Here is a 23,147-nt window from a genome sequence, read left to right on the forward strand (position 1 = left end):
CATCTCCAGTGGAGAGGAAGCATCAGGATTTTTTTATATTATTTCTTTTAAATCAACTGTGAATGCTCCATTAATCAAACCAATTACTGTGGGTGTTGCAGTTCCAGAATTTCTCAGGCTGGATACTCTGTAGCAGTGGAATAGCTGCCAACTGTGAGGAGGCCAGCTTGCCTTCTCTACTGTCATACTCTCCCCTCCCAAAAAGGAAGATGAGTTAGTCAAACAGAACCAATGGGCTGCCACAGGCAAGATAGTAATTCTGACAGCTTAATGGCCCAGGAGAAAAAAAAACCCAAAGCAAATGAAAAACCAAGCCAAACCTAGCAACAGTAAATCATCATCAGCAAATCAGGACCTCATAGATGCTAATAAAGCAGTATGGCTCTGGCAGACTTAACTACATCAGGAGACAAATGGCTAAGAATATTTTGACCATACTTTCAAAACATCACTGGACAGAGTACCGAAATAATGATGCTGCATAGCATCAGTTCTAGATCAACCGTCATATTCTGCCAAGCAGACTCCAGCAGCACAAATAGTCAAGTTGAACACTACTGAAGAATATCAGCAGCCAAACCATGGAATCCTCAGTCTCAGGATGATGTCTCTATAGTCAGTTGCAAGGTAGCAGACAACACTTTGCAAAGGCATTTCTGAATTGCAAAAAATGTCTGCACAGAGTGCAGTTCCACAACAGCAAGCACACAGATCTTTGTGAGATTGTGATTGCTCTCATCACTACAGACTATCAATAGATGCATAATACCTAGCTCCAACAGAAGAAAAGCATCCTTTTGTAACATGTTTGTCACTGATATGTGAAGAAGCGGGAGGTTCAGAGAAGACACTTTACACAAATACATGTCCTGCAGGAGGGAGAAATTCTGTAAATCCCTGGTGGGAACTGCCTACTCCTAGAAAAGATGATTGAGAAACACCCAGTAAGAGGATCTATTTTTCCTACTGAAAAAGCTACACCCAGTATGCCTCACCCTCATCTACAAACAAAAAGGGCAGAAAAATGCTGTCAGAATTAGGTTTCTCAAACAGCTCTGTTTCTCTAACAGTAAAATTACTTTAGTGAAGAGGAATCTCCTTACTGTGTGCCATCCCATGGGTTCACGTCAGGACCCATCAGGAGAGAGCTCTAGTGACATGAAAAGTTCAGTAGAAAGGCGGAACCTGGACCAAATCACATATGCCCCTGGGTAGAACTGCATGCTACAGTGCACAGGATGCCTTCTCCAATTATCTTCTTCGAATTGAAGTGAACAGGGAGAAAAACAGAAGCCCCCAGTTAACTAGCAAGCTATAAGTCACTACCAGCTCACCCTCTCACAGACACAGACTCTAAGCAGTTACATGTTGACAACACACATTTAACGCAGGGTTTGAAATACCAAATGCCCACAAAGACAATGCTTAATGAATGCTAAAAAAGAGTAATAATGAAAAATTCAGCCATCTACAAGATGGGCAAAAGGGTTTTAAAGTGGGAGTGATTTATTTGGCATAATCTTACACCCTGTTGACTACTAGGAAACAGACAATTTCACTAACAATTGTGCAAAAGACCATGCATTCTGGATAGGCATAGGTCTGACCGTGAATAAATATCTCTCATGTTTTAATCAGAGTTTTAAAAGGAGGGCCACAACGAGCTCCCTTCATATCTGTTTTTGACAAGTGCTGCCCAGTTAATGTTTCCTGAAAGGTCCCCTCTATTTACAATTTCTTTCTCTGTTACAAATGGGGTTGATCTGATCATAAGACTGCAGATTCTCTTTCAGAGAAACCTTCACTTATAAGATGGCCCATCCCAAATGGCTTAGAGATATTATTACCAATTCTGACTTCAGCGAATAAAATGAGAAGTTGCTGGAGATACTCAAACTATTAAGTAAGCAGGAGTAAATAGGAATGCAGGCAAAAAAATTCCACCTGGATGACAGCATCCAGAGAAGAGAAAGGCACCATTTTTAAAGGCACCATTTTCCTCAGTCTTCAGGTATTCCTCTCTTACCATTCACCAAGTGCTTCCAAGCAACGCATCCGTCCTAGCATCAGCTCAGGATCATCTTTGTTTGTGTCCATCTTCTTGTCATAGGCCACCAGAGCATCTTCCCATTCATGAAGCTTTTCATACCAGGTAGCTTGAATTTCCTAAGGAGGGGAAAAAAAAAAAATCAGAATAAATAGTGATATTAATATTCATCATTCTATATTAACTACTGCAAAAACAGGAATCCTGACTGTTGCTCAACCAGCACAGAAATGAATTCACGTTTACCAGAGGGATCAATCTAACATCACCCCCCTATTCAGTGCCACTGAAATATTAGCTCAGTGGCTGGTGCTTTTCTTTTTGGAGAGGAGGAATGAGTGGAATAGGAAAAAGGGTAAATCTATAAAATATTCCACTTCCCATTGTTGCACATGCTTGCATTTAAACAAGAACAACAGTCCTGTGTTGAGGAATGGAGTGACTAACTGCAAACAAAAACCCACAAAAACCAAACAAACCCAAAAAGCACACTGTGCATCTGGCTACTGCTAGGCAATTTTTTAATACAGAAGGTAGTATAAAATTGGGGTCTAATCACAGCCCTCACAAGGAAAGGCTGTGGTTTGTAACAAAGCCAAGCAGTGATCCTTATCAGCTGCACAAACTTTTCTTCAGTTTTTGTTTCTAGATTTTGTTTCTAATTTTCAAGAAATAAAATGCCTTAATATATTTTCCATACTTATCTCTGCCAATGTTTTTCTGCTCAGTCCTTGGCAGCTCATGTCTTGACATAGGCTGCAGAATAGATTCTTTTCCCAGCCTTGTGGGCAGGGTCAGTATAAACCACGCTCTGCATGCCAGGTCTTCTACTTTAACTCCTCAGCTCAGTCATAATATTTCAAGCAAGTTCCTGAAAGCAGAGCTCACAGCTCCTCTTATGACTTATTTTGTAAAGTTGCTAGTTGCCCACAGCCGCATTTAGTGTCAACGATAGCTGCTAAATCCTCCTCCAAATCAGGTTCTTGCACAAGTTCTTGCAGCCTTCCCAGCTATCTTACCTGCATACAGTGTTTGCTAGTATACAGCTAAGTACACAGTATACATCCCATAGGCAGCAAGGCACTTTCAGTATGAACGATGCAGTATTACAAGTGGGGATAGAACCTCCCTCAACGTGATTGATTGAAAAAACACACCACCACCACCACCACACACACACACAAAAAACCCCCAAAACCCAAAACCTACAAAAACCAGGAAAACATAAGACATGAAGAAGAGAGTTACCCAGCAGGACTCACCAGCTCCCCAAAGTGCTTCATGGCATATTCCAGTACCCCAGCAGCTGCTTCTGGCTGTTGCAGTTTATTGTTAATGCTGAAAAGGTAAGGAGAGAAAGATCATTTAACACAGTTGGCAAATATTAGGGGCTGGTATGAGCTTCTGCTTGATAATACCAAGCTCTATCGTTTAGAAATACCAATTGAACACCCTCCTTTTTGTTTAAAACTTTTAAGTGAATGACTAGACTACAAAAGACACACAGTGACTACATATTTGCAAAACAATAGGTGCACACGTATTCTCTGCACATGTTCTCAAGACTCATTACACAAAACTGTGACTGTATATGATTATCAATTCTAAATAGCAGCCTGCATAGGAAGAATAGTTGCCAATAGTTTGAAAGGCATAATTTCTTAAACAGCTACACTTATTAAGAGCTTTACAGTACTGATTTTTTTTCCCCTCTTTCTCTTAAACAGACCACTAACTCCTTTAAAAATCAGAGTAGAGATTTTAATGATCCAGGAGACAATCTACATCATTAGAACAGCTGACAAATGTCACTAGGAACACACACAAAAAGCTTGCAATCCTACTTTCAGTTTCATGTTTCATATAATGCCTCTGCACTGGTACTAACCAGTACTGGTGCTGCTCTTTTGCTGTTTTTCAAGAACATGTCAGAAACTCCTGCCATCACAACCAGCCCTCATTCTGTACCTGTGAGGCATCTTGCTTTGCAAGGGCAGCTGAATTTTGTAAAGCACAAGCAAATAGGCTACTCATGAGCCTGGTTCTCCAGTTCAGCAACACGCATACACCTATTCTCTTAAATAATTTCTATTTCATATTGGTTTGCTGATCTTACTATCAGAAATGGCTCTGCACATCGGTGCTTGGTGATCAGCACTTTTGCTAAAGCCCAGTTTGATGAGGAAATAAACTTTTCATGAAGCTCCTGCTATTTTATAAAGCTTATTTACAAACAGTCTCTGGCTCATTGCTTTCCTCCTTCCTTAGTGGTGCTGGAAAACAAGAAGTGCAAGCTGTTCAAAGCAAAGTCACAACACCCGAGCACTCTACAACACACTCTACAGTCCAACATTAATAACAGTTAATGTTTGGAATGGAAACAGTATAACCTAACAAAACCAAACGTGTCAACTGACAGCAACGCAAAGAGACTTTCAATGGTCTTTCAATATGCTGCTGTAGATATAAGCAGCTTTCAGAAAAATCCTTTCTTGCCTGCTATCATCAGAATGATTGCATTTCATCCCCCTCCCCACCTGCCCTGCCCCGCCCCGCCCCCCCCCCAGGCCTGTTGATCAGTAAGAGACAAGGAAATCCATAGTATTAAAAGAGTACTCTGAACAGAGAAAAGAGAAAATTTTCAAATGAGTGCTATATTTCTTCTGACTGTAGAAGTTTCCTTTCCTGACAACTAAAGAACCAAGCTCCTAGACACACTCTGGGTATCTGGGAAGGTAAAGTAAAATACTCTTGGAAACAGGACGTCAGAATGGCCTGAGCTCAAATCAGATTTAGTCTGGCTAAGAACACACCATAATCACTGTTCAAGAAGACAGGCACCCAAAAATGGGAAGCACTTGAAATATATCCATGCCTTTTTTTAGCAAGACAGTCAAAGAACATACTACCTCCACGCTTCCCAAGGGAAAGCTAGGCAGCAGTGCCTCATAAAAGTGATAAACGGCTGTCACATTTCATATCCTGATGATTTAAAGAGCCCCTGGCAGAGACATCACTTCCAGCATGTCAGACAGTTAATTACTTCCAACTTATCTTTCTTGTCAACACTTCCTGACAAAATTGGCCTTTATCTTTTATTCTTCAACAATTAGCACTGCTCTTTTGCTGATGCTCCCTGGTGCACACAATTACTCTTTTTTTGTTTCATACTTTCTTGGCTGTCCAAAGTAGAACTAAATGTTTCAAAGCTGTCTATGGCTAGGTTTAAGCAAAGGGAGGGGAAAGAAGGGAAGGGGAAGGAGAAAGACTTTGATTTAAAAGAATACACAGCAGTAGATATGATACTATGTTGTCATTATTAATCATAAATTACTCTCTTGTAACAAATGATCTAGCCCACACAGTGAGTAAAGATAAATAATTTTGTGGACTAGGGTAAGCCACTGACTGGGAAACCTCCTGTCAATTATTTCATATTTTGATGTACCACATTAAAATAGCGCATAGACAAAATGGGGGGGAAGCAACAACATTCACTGCTTTGACAGAAATGGACCTAAACACAGAGAAGTACAGCTGTCAAGAAGAGTACAAAAATCCCTCCAAAGCAAGACTCATGCATCAAAGTGGACTTTATTAATATGGCTGAACATTCACTGACTTATTTCTTCAGAGTAATAAAACCTTGGTAATCACTGCATCTTTTTGCTATTCAGTTTTACAGGCTAAGGGAAACACAGTTGTGTGTGGATTAAGTTCTGATCTTGGGTTTTGGAGGTTTTTTTGTTTGTTCTGAAAGACCTTAGATTTCTGCTTTTTCTCATCCGCTGGATTCAGTGTGCTCTGAGTGTTGGAAGTATATTGACAGTTCCCAAAAATTGCTACTACCACAGCTGACTGGAATGTGTTTTCAACAGACCCACACCTCTCTGCATACAAATTCTCTGAGAGTGGGCCTGCAGACTGTACTTCTCTTGGAAAAGCATTTCCACATGGAGTCCTGCTAACACATTCAAAATACATGTTTAGAAATCATGGCATTCTGTGCTTCCCTACCCTTTCACCATCCTACCATTACGGCATTGCCCCTCTCCCTGTAGATCTGATGAGGTCTGTGCTCAGGCAGAATCTTCTTAAATTTTGTAACACTCTTAAAACACTACAGAGCTGTGTTCTAGTCATTGTGCTGGAGACCAGACAGATGAGCAACACTACAGAAAAGCATCCAGGCACACAGAAGAGGCCCTGAAGGACCAATATTCCAGCCAGGCAGAGCTGCCAGGGGGTTAGTCACAGTGTTGCTGCTGGAAATTCGGGCAGTTTATCAGATTAGAATCAGGGGGATAGATTTCTCCTTGTATCTGGAAAAAGATGACTACAAAATCTTTCTGGATTAAAGGAGAAGGTGGGAAAACATCTCAAAAGATGGAAACAGTGCTGCTGGCTAACTCAGCAGACAGTAACTTAAGTCTCTGTTTACTGGGTGGTGTCCTTGCAGTTGTTCCTAATTCAGGATAATATGAAGTTTAATATTAAGGTGAAGGTCAATTGTTCTCCATATCCACTGAGGGTAGAACATATTCATCTGTTCATTTTTGTTTAGAAGCTAAAAAAAGCCACCACTACCACCTACTTTACTTGAAGGCTCAGCAGCAGACCACAAAAGATGACTACTGTATCTCCTTACTTGGAAGTTTTTAGGTATAGGTTTGGTAGGTCATAGGTTACACATCATCTTTCAGGAAAGGCTGAAGTATTCAGCTATGCTGCCTGGTATGGACTGGGAGAGTCTTCCAGTATTAATGCTCAAGTAAAATATTTCAAAATTATATATTTTATATGCCACATGTCAATACATAAAAATCTTCTGAAACTACTTCGAGAGAGCTGTCCTCATGTTTGCAGATAGACTATTAAAATGGGAGTCCACAGAAAAAACCAGGTTGCCTCGGTCATATCAACAAGATTTTGATATAGTTTGAACTAAGGTACTAATTTCACTGTTTAATACCCACCATTTGATTTTGCATTTTATGCAATAAACAAGTGATTAGAAGAAACAACAAAACAACATTAAGATCCTTATACTTTCCTTCAAAATGAGGATTAATTAGTTGCAAAACTGATTTTCATCAATGAAGTTCTGTATGAGTTCAGCTCACCTGACTCACGGACTCACTGCATAACACATAACGCAGCACAGTAGAATTAAAATTGATGTCAATCACAGTAACAAAAGCAGTAATTCCTATATTCCAAGTGCACAATCTTCAGCAGCTGTAAGGGGCAGCTGGATAAGGAAATTACACTGGCACAGAAAGCTTTGTGAGAAGACAGTTAAATCCAAGATCATAGATAATTTTTCCCTCCTGTTTATTAATCAATATCTGTACTATAGCCAGGAAAATATCCAATCCTCCTGTCCAACCCTAACCTATTTATAGCACTTGATCATAAGTGGGATATTAAAATGAGACAAGCCTTCTGATGAAAAAAATTTTGTAGGGATGGAATGACATAGCAATTGTAAAAAGTAACTACACTTGGCAAACTCCCTGATATAAAAATCTTGGACAAAAATCTTAAATCTTTGAATTTTGTTAGTAGTGAAAGGTTACATAAACCTACTGTTTGATTATTAAGATTTCAAATAAAAATGTAAGTCTTAGATGTGCAAAGGACTAAAATGTAGCACACTGAGCTAGAATTTTGTTAGTAGTGAAAGGTTACATAAACCTACTGTTTGATTATTAAGATATCAAATAAAAATGTAAGTCTTAGATGTGCAAAGGACTAAAATGTAGCACACTGAGCCAGAATCACAAACAAGAAGGCTATTTAAGAGAAATATACTCGTATTGCTTGTATATTATAAAGGCTATTTAAACAGAAACCAGACATGAACTGGGAATGAAAAACAACTTTATTGTCTTCAGCAGGAAGAGCACTCAAATGATGGACTTTTCTCCTCCACAAACCCGAGGCATAAATGTCTAATGTTTACTAGAAATACTCTCTTTTATACAGTCCTGGGAGCTTTCCAGTCTTCCATTATCTTTCATGGTCTCTAACAATACTTTCTGCCACTCAAAATATATTAAATTTTCAAGAACTCAGAAGTAAAAGACTGGACCCTTCCCTATCATCCCAAAAAAATGAAAAACTTTCTTTTAACAGAGCCTTTTCAGGAGGTCCCAGGCCTATCTGTGAGGGAACACACACATTTCCAATTGCCAAAAAGGATCTCAAAACTTAGTAGACAAACCTTATTTTTGCAATAAAGCCGCTTGTGTGCAAAGTCTAGACAAGAAGCCAAACTTTTCTTTTTTTTTTTTTTAGTCTCCCCAAGTTTGTTTAAAAAGCTACTCTGTGTGACAGATTTTACCAACATAAGTCAAGCTTGGTTTTCCTTCTGAAGAAGTCCTGAGGGCTTGCTTCTGCCATTAGAAGAGGAAGGCACTGCTACTTTTTGGATACTTTGGGGAACAGGTAATCCTCTGGCACAAGGAATTAACTTTGTTGGCCAGTTTCCCCAATTCTGCAGTTTATTTGTGTTCAGGCATCCCTGAGTCCCTGATTCAACAAACCTCAGAAAACAACCAATTGCCCCCCAAACAACTCCAAAACCCAATGCATTTCCATCATGCCACTAAAAATCATTCCCATGTTGGAAACAAATACATTTGAGAAACCAATACCAGCAAAGAGCTGTTTTCAGTAAACAGTTGTGATGATTGACTGCTTATAGGCCAGAGTAGCAGCCCCTTCAGCTTTTCACAGCAAGAGCGCACCACATTGCTCACAGGCATTAAAACTGGCCAAATTCCCAATCTTGATTTAAATGCTTGAAAATTAAATAAAAACATTCACGAGCTTTGAAAGGAGAAGCAGTGAAAACGGTTACAATAAAATTCTTAGCCTGCCCTGCTGCTCAGGCTGCAAAAGGTTTTATATCACCTATTCTTTATTAACCAGATTCAGTGAAGGCAGAGAAGAAAAAAAATTCCCAAGGAAGATATTTAGCAGAAAAAGGTGAAACACAGAGCCAGAGTCTTTATGTATTGGTTATGCAAAGAAAGGATACATTAAATAAAAAAGAAATCACAAATGATTGTAGGAAGTATCAGTGTTTTGTTTCTCATCAGGCCCTCTCACTTGTTCCACCTGTTCCTGTATAACTTCAGAGATTTACAGTAACTAATTACAGTAAACAACAATTTTCTTTTACTTTACTAGGGATTTAGTCATTACTGTAAAGCTATAGCAAAGGGAACGTTAGAACATTCATAAGCATCTCCAAAGCCAGAGGTGAACAGTTTCACACTTCCTGGGAGGGGAAAGCAGTATTTCACAGAGCTTCAACGAACTATGGACTCCTACGATCTGCCAGCAGAGAACTGCTAAGAGCCTTTGCCATCTCAGCAAGCACCAGGAATGCTAGATTCTAAGCATTTGCCGGATGCATATTAAGGGTTTTGCAATGACCAGCTACCAAATAAATAGCCACAGGGCGCTGAGCTTTTCTTCTTGTCTCAGCTTCACATACACCTGCCAGAACAGCTTCCCAGAGAAGGCAGTCATTTAAACCCACCTCTGATTTAATCTCACCCTCCAGGGACAAGAGATATCTGGTTCTAATCAAGTAATACTAATGTACTTGAATTTGGTAACATCAACCAACATTATAAGCATAGGGTACATACTAACTGCAACCATGTTTAGACTCAATTCTCCCAATCATTTAAAACCCACATCATTAACAAAGTCAAAAAGGATTTGCCTCATGTTCTCGACTTTAGGATCTCATCTTTTTATCTACCATGTAGCAGAGTATTCCTACATACAAAATATAATGGAGGAAAACTAGGGCAATGGATTTCAGACCACATGATTCTCGATTTCTCTATCAGTATTGGAGGAAAGGAAAAAATAGGACTAGGACCCACTCAGTAATGGAACTAGTTTCTTCCTAGTTATGCCCAAAACTATGCATCTTTCCAAGATATAACAGGGTCCTGAATTCAAGTTGTAAGTACTCCAGTACATAACAGTGGAATAGTTTCCTACAGACTGTCAACTTCTACAGCTGATCTAATCTGGCAATGCCTAGCATCAGTAGCTATTGCTGCCTAAGTGACTACACTCAGTTCTCCATGCAACAGGGAAAGATTCATCTTTCAAATACTCATAAAGAAGTCAAATTCCATTAAGGCTAAGGTCTCTGCCAACAGAGATCTGTCTGCCCAAATCTCTCTTAATGCTTCCTCAAAAGTAATGACAGACAGGAAGATTAGTGCTCTTTTCCATTCCTGCATAATATGTCTGTTGTCACCTCCCTACACAGAAGACAATGAGAGAACAAAGTAGTATTATCTCTGTTTTAAAACAGGTAAATCAAAGTACGCAAAAGAAAGATGGCTTGCATTAGGATACACAAATCAGAGGCTAAACCCAAAATAAAATCCTGGCTGTCTCATTTCAATTAAATACTACAGTTTAGAGAGGGGATTCAGCGGCCTTTCTGCACTGTTTCGTAACATGTGTGTGCAACAGAGTTTGGCTGAATCTTGGATCCTTCCAAAATTTGTATCAAGAAGGAATGCATGGACTTAGAAGTGGCTCCCCTTTTCCACATCTGCCCCTCATGGTGTGAGCGTGTGTGAAATTCAAACTGTACAAGAGAAATAAAAGAGTTACGGTGAAGTGAGAGCAGCAGCAGAATGGATCAAAGTCCTATGTAACATGATGGGGGTGTTAGCAGGGTGGCTTTTTGGGGAGGAGAAGCCAGAGTCTGGCCTGTCCTATTCTTTGTTCCAATTTCGACAAAAACATGTTTCTCATTACAGGAAGCCTGAGAAGAATTTGCCCCTGGGAATGAGAGAAGCTCCAGCTGGAAGAGGGTTCAGACAGGATTAGAGGCAGAACAAAAAGGTCAGGCTTTCATCCACATGCAGTGGCACTTTCTTGTCTGAAGTATAAAAAGCAATTTTGCTATGGAAGGTTTCTGGAATGTCTATGACAAAAACGTGACTGAAGTCCACTGTCTGCTGTGGAGATATCCTCAGTACTTTATCAAATTGTACTTGCGTATCTCTGGCAATATCTCAGGTCACCAGTACCACACAGTAGCCTCACTAGCTGATACTAAGACTACAGTGGTTTCTGCCTGAAGTACAGCACACAGGCAGTCACCCAGAGTGAAACTCAAGACATTCACACTGCCTGTTTGGAGATCTCCGATTCTGATGTCCTCCAAAAAATCCCCTCTTCCTCCTCTAAGAAAATTCAGGTTTATGAAACATCTGTATTTGTATTCCACTCCTTCAGTGCTTTGATGCTTTCATCTTTCTAAATCTTTGCACCCTGTGGTGTGTCTCATTACTGTTCTGAAGAAAAACTATTAGCCAGCTGTGGTGCATGCAAATCAGAGGCAGAAACAAAGCAGCTAGCAACAAGTGTAACAAAGCTAAGGAGGAAGAGAAACTGTACCAACAAGAAATGTGCTTCCTATTTCTTTAAAAGTGTATGTCAGATCAGCAAGGCTTTTCTACTCTTTTCTAATTAAGCAGAAATCCTGCAGCCACTTTGGATCAGCAAAAGAAATCTAGATAGGATAGCATGTCTCAGTTGGGTTTTTCCTAATTTTCTTTGTAAAACTAGCAAAATTAGTTTTCTTTTGTTTTCTTGGACACCAAGAAGCTTTCATGACATTTACCTCAGGAGCAGATACAGGAGCCATTTACTCCTTCATTTACATCTTATCTCTGCCAGTTATCACAATCAGAAACTTTGCAGGAAGATGCAAGAACCCACATGTTGGGCAATTACAGAGCAGCTGGCCTGTGGAGAAACAACTTACCCATAAGGATCTAGAACAAAAGTTGCAGACCTTTTGCAAAAGGCGGCGCCATTGCTGAAACGGTTCAACTTTGGGATCAAACAGCTATAATCAACTTTTGAACTGCTATAAGATATAAAAGAGGAGACTGGAAGTTGCTATCTCAGCCAACTGATACTTGACCTATACTCCGAATGTCTAAAGATTTAAGATTTAGATTTACTCTTAAATCTACACTTTATGTAACTGTGGACATTTTAATTACCCATAGATTTTCCTCTCTTAAAATCCTGCTAATAAACTGGCCTCCACAATACTGGAGTTAGACAGATCACATTGCTTGTAAAAAACTCACCTCTTGTCAATTTTAAGTAGACTGTCTTTCAGCATTACTTAATGTCCTTTCGGTTGTCCACTATGAGTAAAGAGAGGCATGGGTTTTTACTTACATATTTTGCAGACTTCTTTCCATCCCACACTCAGGTATCCCATCTCTAAAAAGAACAGCACTGAATTCTACAACACAAATAGTGCAGAGACATCAGTGTCCAGAGAGAGGAGGATTACATGCTGAACTGATGAATTTGCTAAAATATTATCTAAATTAAGAAATACTGCAAGCATAGAGTTACCCCCTACAACTTCTGGGGAATATATTAGTAGGATTTGTTGTGGCTAGGGCTACCTGCTAGGGAGTTACCTTCCTTGCACTTTTATAAACTCATCCTGCTTGGACAGCCTTTTCACATTCTGGACCACTAATGCTCTTATGTTACCGAAGTGCTAGAACGAGTCACCAAGGGGGCTACAATCCAATAGGCAATAATTTCTGGAAACTCTCCTCATTTCCTAGCCCTCTCCCACACCCCTTCAAGACAGAACTGAGTGAAGTCTCTCTCCTGCTCTCTCCAACCTTTCTTGGCTGAAACCTGTTCCAATTTCACCCTGTAAACACCTGATATGAACAGATGAACTGGGAGGGGCCAGAAAGCTCTTCATAGCTTCAGGGGGGTGGAAGTAAACAGAAAAATAGTATATAAGATGCTTCAAGACAGACTTCCAAAGTGCATAGACTCTGACAGGAGGGGTTTGAAAAAAAGCTACTTCTTCAGGCTCCACCTTCAGAGACTCACTTCATTGGAAGAAAGCTAGGTACCAGTCTGCTGTAGCACTTGCAGAAAATTTCATACCTACCCCAGCTGCATTCAGACTACCCACAGTCAGCTGGAAGGTTTTTGTTGCTGTAAGCAAAAATGCCAGCAAGATCGACTGCTCAGCTGGCATGGCTCTGCATTGTCACTGTCTCTGTGGCAATCTATCCAGTACTGCTGCAGAAGCCTCCTAAAAGGAGAACAATCAATGGGAATGCACAGTCCAAGATGACAGGCTGCTGCGATGAGATTAAGGAGCTCAAGCTGCAAGTGGCCAACCTTAGCAGAATGCTGCAGGAGCTGAGCAAGAAGCAGGAAGGTGACTGGGTGAATGTGGTCATGCAGGTGATGGAGCTGGAAGGGAGCACCAAGCAGATGGAGTCCCGCCTCATTGATGCTGAGAGCAAATACTCCGAAATGAACAACCAGATAGATATCATGCAACTCCAGGCAGCTCAGACGGTCACACAAACTTCAGCTGGTAAGGAGGGAGTCGCCAAGCTCCCAGATACACCTCTTAATGCACAAAATGAACTAATGACTAGTTCTTAATGCTAGCACGTCCCACTAATGTGATTAACAAGTATGCATACTGAATACTTCTGCTTGAAGTACTTCTGTAGGCAGGTGATCCTGAGAAAACTAGTTTGAATTCATCTGTCAGAAGTCCAAAGGTCCAGCTGTATTTTAATATCTGTATGTCTGTTATCAGGGAGTGGAAAAACTGAACAGGTACTGTATTTGTACAGTGAGGAACTCAGTCTAATATTTCATTTTCTGAGCACTACAGTACCAATCCAAAAAGAAAGGGAGCTGGCTTTGTCAGGGAATGGCTCTGGCAGTGATGTCCTCTGAGTTCACAGTGCTGACAGGGGACTAGAAGTTGGTAAAACAATTATAAATGCTCTCCAAGCATTACTGGAGATTTGTAATTGTATCTTTATGACTATCTCTGAACCAGACTAAAAGAGTGATCCATTATTTGAATGATAATTCTCAAAAATTCAAGGCTGTAGATGATGCAAGATGCAAACTGTGATATAAGCCTAGCCAGAACACAGTTAAATTGTTCAAAATTCTCTCTTCCCTGAGGGAAAATTTCACTGCACACGCCTGTACTAAACATGGAATGCAGGTGCATTTTGTAGGTCAGCTACTTGTAAAGCCACTTCCAGAAGAAAGTGTCCATTTTGTTGACTTTTCTCCTAAAATGAAATTCACTGCAGCAAGCTTAAAACTTCCTTAAAAAGAAACTGCTGTTGTCTGGGATGACTGGGTTTGCCAAAAGACTTAATTTGAATTTTTTTTTTTAAATGCAAAGGAAAAACTTCTCAATCTATTTATTAAATTCTTCTTACAAAGAGTTCGACTTGGCTAGTTTTGACACACCACTGTTTACAGTAGGTCTTAAACAAAAATTATACCATAATGAATCTCTTTGGAGCTGTAGTTTTGGAAGAAATACAGTAACACACAGAAGAAACTGGCCTAGAAGGTATTTAAAACAGATGCGTCTCACCTTACCAGGTAAGAGACATTTAGTCTGTACTAAACTGAAAACTGTCAGAATGGATAAAGCCTTGCTTCAGCTGGTTTATCTTCCTCAGAATAGCTGTGCACTTTACCATCTTCAAGTCAGCTCCTGCACCAGGAGGAAAAGAGGCTTGCAGAGACTGACAGATGACTGCAGTTGAAAGCCACCATCTCTGTCACAGGCTCTAGTGCAAATATGCCTCATCCGTAAACTTGGCTAACCTGTTCAAGCACACGATCAAAACAGGCATCTGGCAGCACTCCTAGCCATTCTGTTATATCAGCCTTTATTATTTGGGAGGAAGACAGCAAATATATATCTTTTTACCTTCCAGCACAGACACACACAGTAGCAATGTGAAGAGATGTCTCTTTAGATAGGAAAGGTTAAAAAAAAAAAAAAAAAAAAAGAAAAGAAAAGAAAAAGAAGAGAAAACATCACAAAGTCCCAGTGCTACAATGTCTTTTTCCAGTACATGCATTGATCAAAACTAAACTATTTCAGGAGAACACTAGACTTGTGGGAAGTTTTCTTCACTTAAATTACTCCTTGTATTGCCACTAAGCTTTACATAAACGACACTTACAGGGGAGGAGTTCTTGCTGTTCAGATTCTTACTTTCTGGTTCTGATTCAAGTAGATGCTGTCTATGACTGCTCATCACTTTACCAGAGGAACTACCGAATCTCTGGTGTTTACAAGCTACCTCCTGATGAATTTTTGGGGAGTCCAGATCTGGAGGTAAGGATGTCAAGTACACAATGTATATTACATGTCTTTTCAAATATAATCAAGAAATATTTATCTACCATGGAGATGAAAAGAGCACATACTGAATTATGATACCCTGCACTTTAAATCAGCATCTTTATGTAGGCAGACTTCAAGGAAGGAAAGAGTGTACATTTAAGAGGGAAAATAGAAAAAGGGTTCATTTAATAAATTTTTTTGCCAGTGACTTTTAAACAAAATAGGAATTTCTTCAAGTTGTGAGATCTGGAACAACGTCTTGTCTTCTGTTAAGAGAACTGAACCTTCCTAAATCTGCTGTCAAGTAAGCACTGTCTTTTTTCCTGTCCTAGGTGTTCTGTGACATGGAGACAGATGGAGGTGGCTGGACTATCATCCAAAGACGTAAAGTTGGTCTGACATCTTTCAATAGGGACTGGAAACAATACAGGGAAGGATTTGGCAATATTCGGGGAGATTTTTGGCTGGGAAATGAAAATATCTACCGACTTTCAAGACGCCCCACTGTTCTGCGGGTTGAGTTGGAGGTAATTAATAAGCTCTTAATTTCAGCAGCAAAAGGTTTTTTGTACAAAGTGATTCTCTAGTAGCAGATACCATCTCTTATCTCTATAGAAGGCCCAAAGAATTTGCATGCTTTAATTAAAGGAGAAGGAGGTAAGATAGATGTAGTGATACATTCAATGACAAGACATAATTATGTTCTGTACCATGCAAAGTCAGTAGGACAACCTTCTGTCTGCATACAGATTGTGTCTTAGGGAACATGTGGGGCTCTAGAGAATTCTGCGGAACCCACTGCAGACAGATATCAAACTGCTGACCACCTCAGTTTTAAGTTTTGCAGAGATGGCCCATAATGTTTTAAAAACACTGAGTCTTTTCCTTTTGCAGCACTTCCTTCCAGCCTGTGTACAAAAGAGTTTGCATTGTATTACCCCAAAACAATTTCTGCAGTCTACTAAAGGCTTGGGTTTAACTTAAGACTAGTTTATAGCTGGTACAATAGCTTTGAGGGATGGGGTATCTATAATGGAAAAAGTGAGCTGAAAGTCTTTATATCTAAAAGTCACTGTTTCAGAGAGGAAAAAAAATTACTTGAGGCAGCACACTATGAGACAAGGATGTTGAATGCAAGAGCTGCGCACCAGGTTTCCATACATATTGTTTAATACCAGTGCACATAAGACTTGGAAGTATGATGCTTTGCTCTGGGAAGTTTCTTTGCCTTAACAGGTAAGTTTCTGCCGGCTGTGTATGAGACAAAAAAAACCTCGTGAAAACTCTGGTACTGAGAAAAGATAGGCAACATGCACTGTATATAACCATAGATGGTGGAGTCTTTTCATAACTGTTCTAATAGGACCTATTTCTTCTTCACTGCTCTATGGCAGGACTGGGAAGGTAACATACGCTATGCACAATATAACCAATTCACCCTGAGCAACGAACTAAATAGCTATCGTCTTTTTGTGGGGAACTACACTGGCAACACAGGGCGTGACTCCCTAAGGTACCACAACAACACAGCCTTCAGCACGAAGGACAAGGACAATGACAAGTGCGTGGATGACTGTGCCCAGTTCCGTAAAGGTAAAGCACATATAAACACCTTCCTGTCCTGAAGAGAGCTGCCTCGGTAATTTTTAGAGAGCCCAAGACTCCCCCTTTCCAAGTAACTAGTAAGTAGCAACCGGATGGCAAATCAAGGGAGAAGTGACCAATTCTGGAATACACACTGGTTATGTGGGAAATCTGGCAGTTAAAGCTGATTTACACAGAGCCAGACTGTAGGTCATAGACATCAGTACTCTTCAAATGATTTAGTGTACGCTCTCACCTATGCATACTGTTATCCAGCCCATTATGTGTATCTGCCAATCTGCCAGACTATCTCAGATGTTGATGCAATTCAGTGACGCAGGAAGTCATTCCTGTATATCTATAAAGTTTTCATTTTTTCTTATATTTTTATGAAGTTTCAAGTTCTAGTATTAGGGAATTGTAATTATTCTCCTATATTATTATCCTACACACACCTCAAAGTTCAACCTGAATTCTCATCTTTATTCCTACTCTATTAAGAGCCTCTAATGAGGTTACTCTCTTAATTCAATTTATTATCTTTACACGAGGTCTGTCACAAATATAATTGTTTTCACTGCATCTTGCCCTTTATTTTTAATTTCCCTATTGTGCTCCCATGCGACATGCAAATAAAATTGTTGATATCAGTCTCAATAAAATAGTGCAGCTTACTTGCAGAGTCCAGAAACCTTTGAAACACCTTAAGATGCCCAAGCTAAGAACCCAAATTCGTTTCCTGTGCTAACTTCTTAGAGTCAGAGACAGGAGCATGTCAAGGAAATATTCTAAAAGGAATGAGCAACTAAATGAAAAGCTACTGGACTAATTTGACTATGGAACTGTAAAATCTTTATGTATTTAGTATCTATGTTAAGTTTTGAATTTACCTGCAATCCCAGCTATTAGGGCCATAGGCTCCAGGGATTGAATGCTGCATTCTGGTCACTCTCCTCCAGAAAGAGCAATAATTCTTACTATTAATACAAAACATACCTGTTTTAAGTAAACAGCTCACCAGGAATCTATTAATTTGTTTTCTGAAAAGGTGGATATTGGTACAATTGCTGCACAGATTCCAATCTGAACGGGGTTTACTACCGCAAAGGAGAACATACCAAGAACATGGATGGCATCACCTGGTACGGATGGCATGGATCAACCTATTCATTGAAGAGAGTTGAGATGAAGATCCGGCCAGAGGATTTCAAACCGTAGAGGGAATCAATATTTGATTGTACAGCTACATGATGCCACTGCACAGAAGGTGGGCAACGGACAGCTCAAAATCAGCCAAATAATTGTTCATTTCATCTAGTATGTGCAACAGCTACATACTGGCTGTGTACACACACGAACACTAAGACACACTAAGCACCCGCCACAGCCACTAGTGTTATCAGGGCTCAAACTTACTTCCTCCTCTTAAGGCTCTTTCCAAAGGGAAAAATACTGTATTAGAATAGGTTAGAACAGAATGCACTTACAGCACCTTCAGAAAACCTATTGGTGTGTTTTCACTAGCATTGTGATTAGTGGGTTGCCTTAGTATTAACCAGCCAGGCAGGGACCAAAAAAAAAGAAAAAAAAAAAAGCCTCCTTGTTGCCTTTCCTTCAGTGTCTAGAGTAAGCATTGCTGAGTAACTCCTTCCAAGAGGGACTCAAATCACAAAATTACATACTCATTTCAAATGAGAGGAATCAAGCAGAAGTGCCCCTGATGCACCTTTCTTTAGTGTATAGTAGGTGGCTTACATTCCCGCAGAGGAAAAAACAAAGCTCAAAAGTTTTGGATTAATTAGTATTGCCCAGGTTCTCTCCTGAAGTTTTACTGCCATCTCCTGCTGCTGCCTCAAATAAGTACTCACAGAGGGCTGCACCCAGCAGATAGTAACCCTGGAGGAAGGATTTGTCCCATATGCTCTGTGATGCTTGTTCCTATTCACAGATCACCTAAAGGTTGATAAACTAGAAAGCAACTTTCCAGGCTGCTACAATATTATGTTCAAGTTAGAATGTAAGTATGCTATATGTCAGTAAGTCTAAGAACAGCAGGTTAGCAAAAAAAATCCAGACCCAGCCACCCAGCCAAAAAACTCAACTCCAACACTTAAAACCACTGTATCCATGAGCAAAACACTAGTACACACCAGAGAATCTATAAGTGCCAAAAGTTATTGAAACGTAAGGGAATGTTTGCCAGCATACCGCACTGAGGAATATTAAAATCTGTTCTGAAGACTACCCCAATTACAAGTTACCTAGAGATGTTACATCAAAAATCAGTACGTTTCTCCCTTACATAACAAAGTGTTAAAAATAACAGTTAAAAAAGAAAGAGACTCCTCCTGTAGCCATACTGCTGTTTGAATATGTTGGAAGAGATAGTTATAGTTAATATATCTATTTTTATTCACCTTAAAGAGAGTTTGAATCTAATTTAAATTGTTCAGTCTTGTGTGAAATAGGAGATAAAGGTGTCTCAGGAATTGCCTTACATATATTTGACTGTTCATACTGTAAACTTCAAGACTGTGTGGAACTATAGTTGGAACTATTTTAACTGTGGTCTATAAAATGGATTTTTAAAGGTTTCTAAACTTTTTAATTTCTAATAAATTGTCTTTCATTTTTAATCCTGCTTTACTTCAAGCCTTTGCTCCTTTACTTGCTTTTTGATACACAAAGAAACAGCTGCACAAGTGATTGAGGCCAAGAAAGGGAATACATTGAATTCTGTATTTTCCTCAGAAAAACAAGAGACGACAAAGGATGAAAAAAAAGAAGGGAAAAAAACAGAAAAGCACAACTCCAAGAAAGTAGGAGGGCTGAAAAATTCACTGCATACAGCCAAACCTAAGTTTTTGCTCAACCAAAATAAGTTTGTCTATCTCAAATGGTAGCGTTAACATTTCTGTGATATGAAACTGAGATTCACGTTTTAAAACATGTAGTTTAGTACCAAATCTTGTGCAGGTATTTCAGGCTAACATTCTTCTTGTTGACAAAGCTCAGGAAACAATACACTCTTGTTATAATATCTTCTATTGATATATGAAGAATGAGACCTACCTAAGCTAGATGAGCAGAATTTGATGAGGAATTTTAATTAACAACTTCAGCTTTTCTGACTTATTTATATGTAGGTGTTGAAATCTCTCTCATCTAACTTACAGCCACTCCATGACATGCCATATTGAACTTAAAGGGGTGAGAGGTAGAAATCAGAAGACTCCACTTTTTCCTGTGCAACTTCCCACGGCTTCTGTCATCATTTCAACCATATAACAGAAGGACGGAACTCAGCAGCTAGGACTGTACATCTGCAAGCTAGTTAGTAAGCCTACAACAAATTCTTGTGGCAGAGAGTGAAATCCTAAGAATTACCTAGATTCATCCTAATGGTATCCTAAATTGGGTACTGATGCAATAGCAGAAATCCCATCAGTTGTGATCCTACCTGATGAGAGACTCTAGAATGGCTGGGGTGGGACCCTTTTGAAATTCCAGCTCCTTGTAGTGAAGGGCCTTGGCATATGCTCGACATTTTGCAGCTCTTTCCCCCAGGAGGACAATGCCATTATCATCTCTCAAAGGCAGTGGACCCTGGGTAGAAGCACATACATCAAAAGCAGGATGAGTATAAAAAAGAAGTACGTATGAACTATTAAGACCCTTTCCATAGACTAGACATCAGCCAGCTAGCCAGCATTAGAAAAGAGTTGCCTAACAAACAGCATCTCTACCTTGTCACTGTGTTCCATGAATTCTGCCAAGTTCAGCAGTGTCTGAGTGACTTCTGCAATGTCCTGAGAAGTCAGGGCCAATTCAATGCTTCGGATCAGCTCATCCTGCTGGTCTTCATTCAGTTCAGACCAGCATGAAACAAAAGCAGCATTGAAGAGATCTCTGAGGAGGAAAACAAAAGAGAGTGAGAGGTAGGGATTCATCATTCAGGAGAAAAAGTCTATTTGACAGTGGACTTGGCTTCTCATTTAGAGGAAGCAAGCCACAAAATGTATTTATATGTCTACCTGCAATCAATAGTTATCAGTTTTTATAGAGCTAACTTCTATACCAAATACTTTGTGAAACCTGCATTTTAAAAATATATAATAGGATGATATACTACAATAGTAGAAATATTGTACTATCATATGCTAGCAAGTATTTTAGGCTACAACAAACTCTTCATAGCAGCAAGGATGCTCTTCTCTTCCGCTATGAAGAACCAGGCCTAGTCTGCCTTAGATCACAAGGGAATGTAGTGAAAAAGATGATTGTACATTTCTCTGGACACACATGCTGCAACACTTGTGTTTTCTGTGCTCACTAGAGGACTGCAATAGCTGGAATTTGCATTAGTGGTAAAGCTTGAGAAGAAGAAAAGGTGTGAAAAACAGATACGGTGACAGCCCTTGTCACTGCTAGTACTGTGGAGGAATAACCATGGGATGGGTTTGAGATGCATGGAGTATACATGGAGGATGCTAGCATTACCTCTGCCTACCTAGGAACTGCTGACTTTTCATCATGCTGTTTGCCCTTCTATTTCAAAAATGACAAAACTCACATTAAGACAAAACTAAACCAGGAATGAACACTTTTCTAACGGCAGTAGTCAGACTCATATACACTGAGATGGCAAGTGTGTATCATCAAGAAGAGATAAACAGGCAACTGCTTACAGAGGCTCAAAGTTTCTCCAGACATACTGGTTGCAAAAGAAAAAGCACTGTGGCTTATTCCACTCACAGGCATTTTTATTCACCCGCAGTAGATCCTTGAAACTATTTCATACTCTGCTGTTTTTCCAGCTTCACTTTTATGTGCCTTATGTTATTTCTAGCCTAATATGCAGAATTCCACTGAAAGATTTTGTGTATATGATGGAGCAGCCAACTGGGAAGGGTGGAAATGAAATCAAGTTGCCAGCTATTTGATTTGTCCCAAAGCAGGAACTATTTATGGAACCTAAGAGCTTTTAAGTAACTTTCTTTTTCCTTATATCTGGCTTGCATCTGCAATTTCAAGTGATCCGAAACAAACAGAATTACACTACCGAGCCATGGGATTATATGCCTGAGCCAGGGCCCAGCACGAGCGCAAGGATGGCGAGGAGGAATCTTTCAGCAGCTCCAAACTCAGTCGTCTTAACCATTCCAACCAGTCATCTTTGGAAACTCTTCTCGCTGCTCCCCAGGCCTGCAGTACAAAGCAAGACAATTCAACTACCAAATGAAGCACTATCCAAAAGCAGAAGAAATCCATCAGCAGGCAGCATTACTTCTCTACAGCTCCAAATCACATTGTTGAGATTCTTTTCAATTCCCTGAAATCCATTACCTTTACCAGATAATTTGCAGTACTTCAGTCTCATTTCTAACAAATCTTCCCTAAATGTATTCCTGTCATGACATGCCACGTATTTAACATGAATAATTCTTCCCCTACAAAAATACATCAAGAGCTGAAGCCACTGTTGAAACATCAGCTTAAAAATACTTAATGCATTTAGAATTACATTTTTAAGTCCAGCATTTTCAAACCAATCCATCCCACTACTGAACTGAGTGCTACATGCATTTACTGTTCAAATTAGCCAGTCTTAGCTATTAAGTTCTATACTGGCTTCAAGAGAATATAGCACCAAGATATAAGATAAGTGGCTGATAAAAAAAGGCAGAGGCTCTGAAATGGATGTCTCTACAAGCTACAGATGATTCCTTGTGGTCTAGGAAGTCGTGTTCATACTTCACATAACAAGAAAGTGTCAAGATTACTTCACGGCCATTAATAGTCTGATAATTCAGCTTCTCCTGTCTTTAAAGTTTCTTAGCACCTTCTAATTTTAAAGAGAGTCTCAGACACTACTTTGACCTCAGTTTTGTACAGAACTGGCAACAGAAAAGAGATGGAAATAAATGTAGTTTAGTTGCACTGGACAGACTCCTTAGATGTGACACAATAGCTCCTCCCTTCAGTAGCAGACTCATGCTGGTCAGCGCTCCAGTCTTACCTTCTGCAGGTTGATGGTGCTAACATGTAATTTCTTCATGGGACCTGTTTCCACAGGACCACTGGCCAAAGTTTCTCCCTGGTTGCTTCTCAGCATTCGGTGCTGATAAATCAGGGGATCCTCCTCTTCATCAGCAAGAGTATAGCCCTACAATAAATGGCCTACAATGAAGATCACACCCACACATACAAAAGCAATTTTCTACAAGCCAAATGGATGATAAAGTCAGAGAACTATCCAATCTCACAGCAAAATTTGTGAGG

The 23,147-nt window shown here is 39.8% G+C and overlaps 2 protein-coding genes across 4 annotated transcripts in view; one reads left to right on the forward strand and one right to left on the reverse strand.

Moving 5' to 3' along the window:
- The window catches only part of MTOR (mechanistic target of rapamycin kinase), a 68,560-nt gene that overhangs the window by 27,319 nt on the left and 18,094 nt on the right, over positions 1–23,147 (reverse strand). For both annotated transcript variants that reach the window (XM_052791690.1, XM_052791689.1), the window contains 6 exons: positions 22,885–23,031; positions 21,928–22,070; positions 20,612–20,774; positions 20,326–20,471; positions 3,310–3,385; positions 2,027–2,166 (listed from right to left, as the gene is read on the reverse strand). In XM_052791690.1, coding sequence (XP_052647650.1) covers positions 2,027–2,166; positions 3,310–3,385; positions 20,326–20,471; positions 20,612–20,774; positions 21,928–22,070; positions 22,885–23,031 — 815 coding nt within the window. The remainder of the gene's footprint in view (positions 1–2,026; positions 2,167–3,309; positions 3,386–20,325; positions 20,472–20,611; positions 20,775–21,927; positions 22,071–22,884; positions 23,032–23,147) is intronic.
- Positions 12,921–18,524, forward strand: ANGPTL7 (angiopoietin like 7). 2 transcript variants are annotated; one of them, XM_052791692.1, is made up of 5 exons: positions 12,921–13,478; positions 15,169–15,272; positions 15,614–15,808; positions 16,676–16,874; positions 17,914–18,524. In XM_052791692.1, exons 1-5 carry the CDS (start codon positions 13,100–13,102, stop codon positions 18,081–18,083), a joined length of 1,047 nt encoding a protein of 348 aa, XP_052647652.1. In that variant the 5' UTR covers positions 12,921–13,099; the 3' UTR covers positions 18,084–18,524. The 2 variants fall into 2 exon arrangements, with proteins under 2 accessions (XP_052647652.1, XP_052647653.1); XM_052791693.1 differs by having other exon boundaries at positions 15,172–15,272.

Source organism: Harpia harpyja, chromosome 7 (assembly GCF_026419915.1).
Source record: "Harpia harpyja isolate bHarHar1 chromosome 7, bHarHar1 primary haplotype, whole genome shotgun sequence".
Taxonomy (NCBI): domain Eukaryota; kingdom Metazoa; phylum Chordata; class Aves; order Accipitriformes; family Accipitridae; genus Harpia; species Harpia harpyja.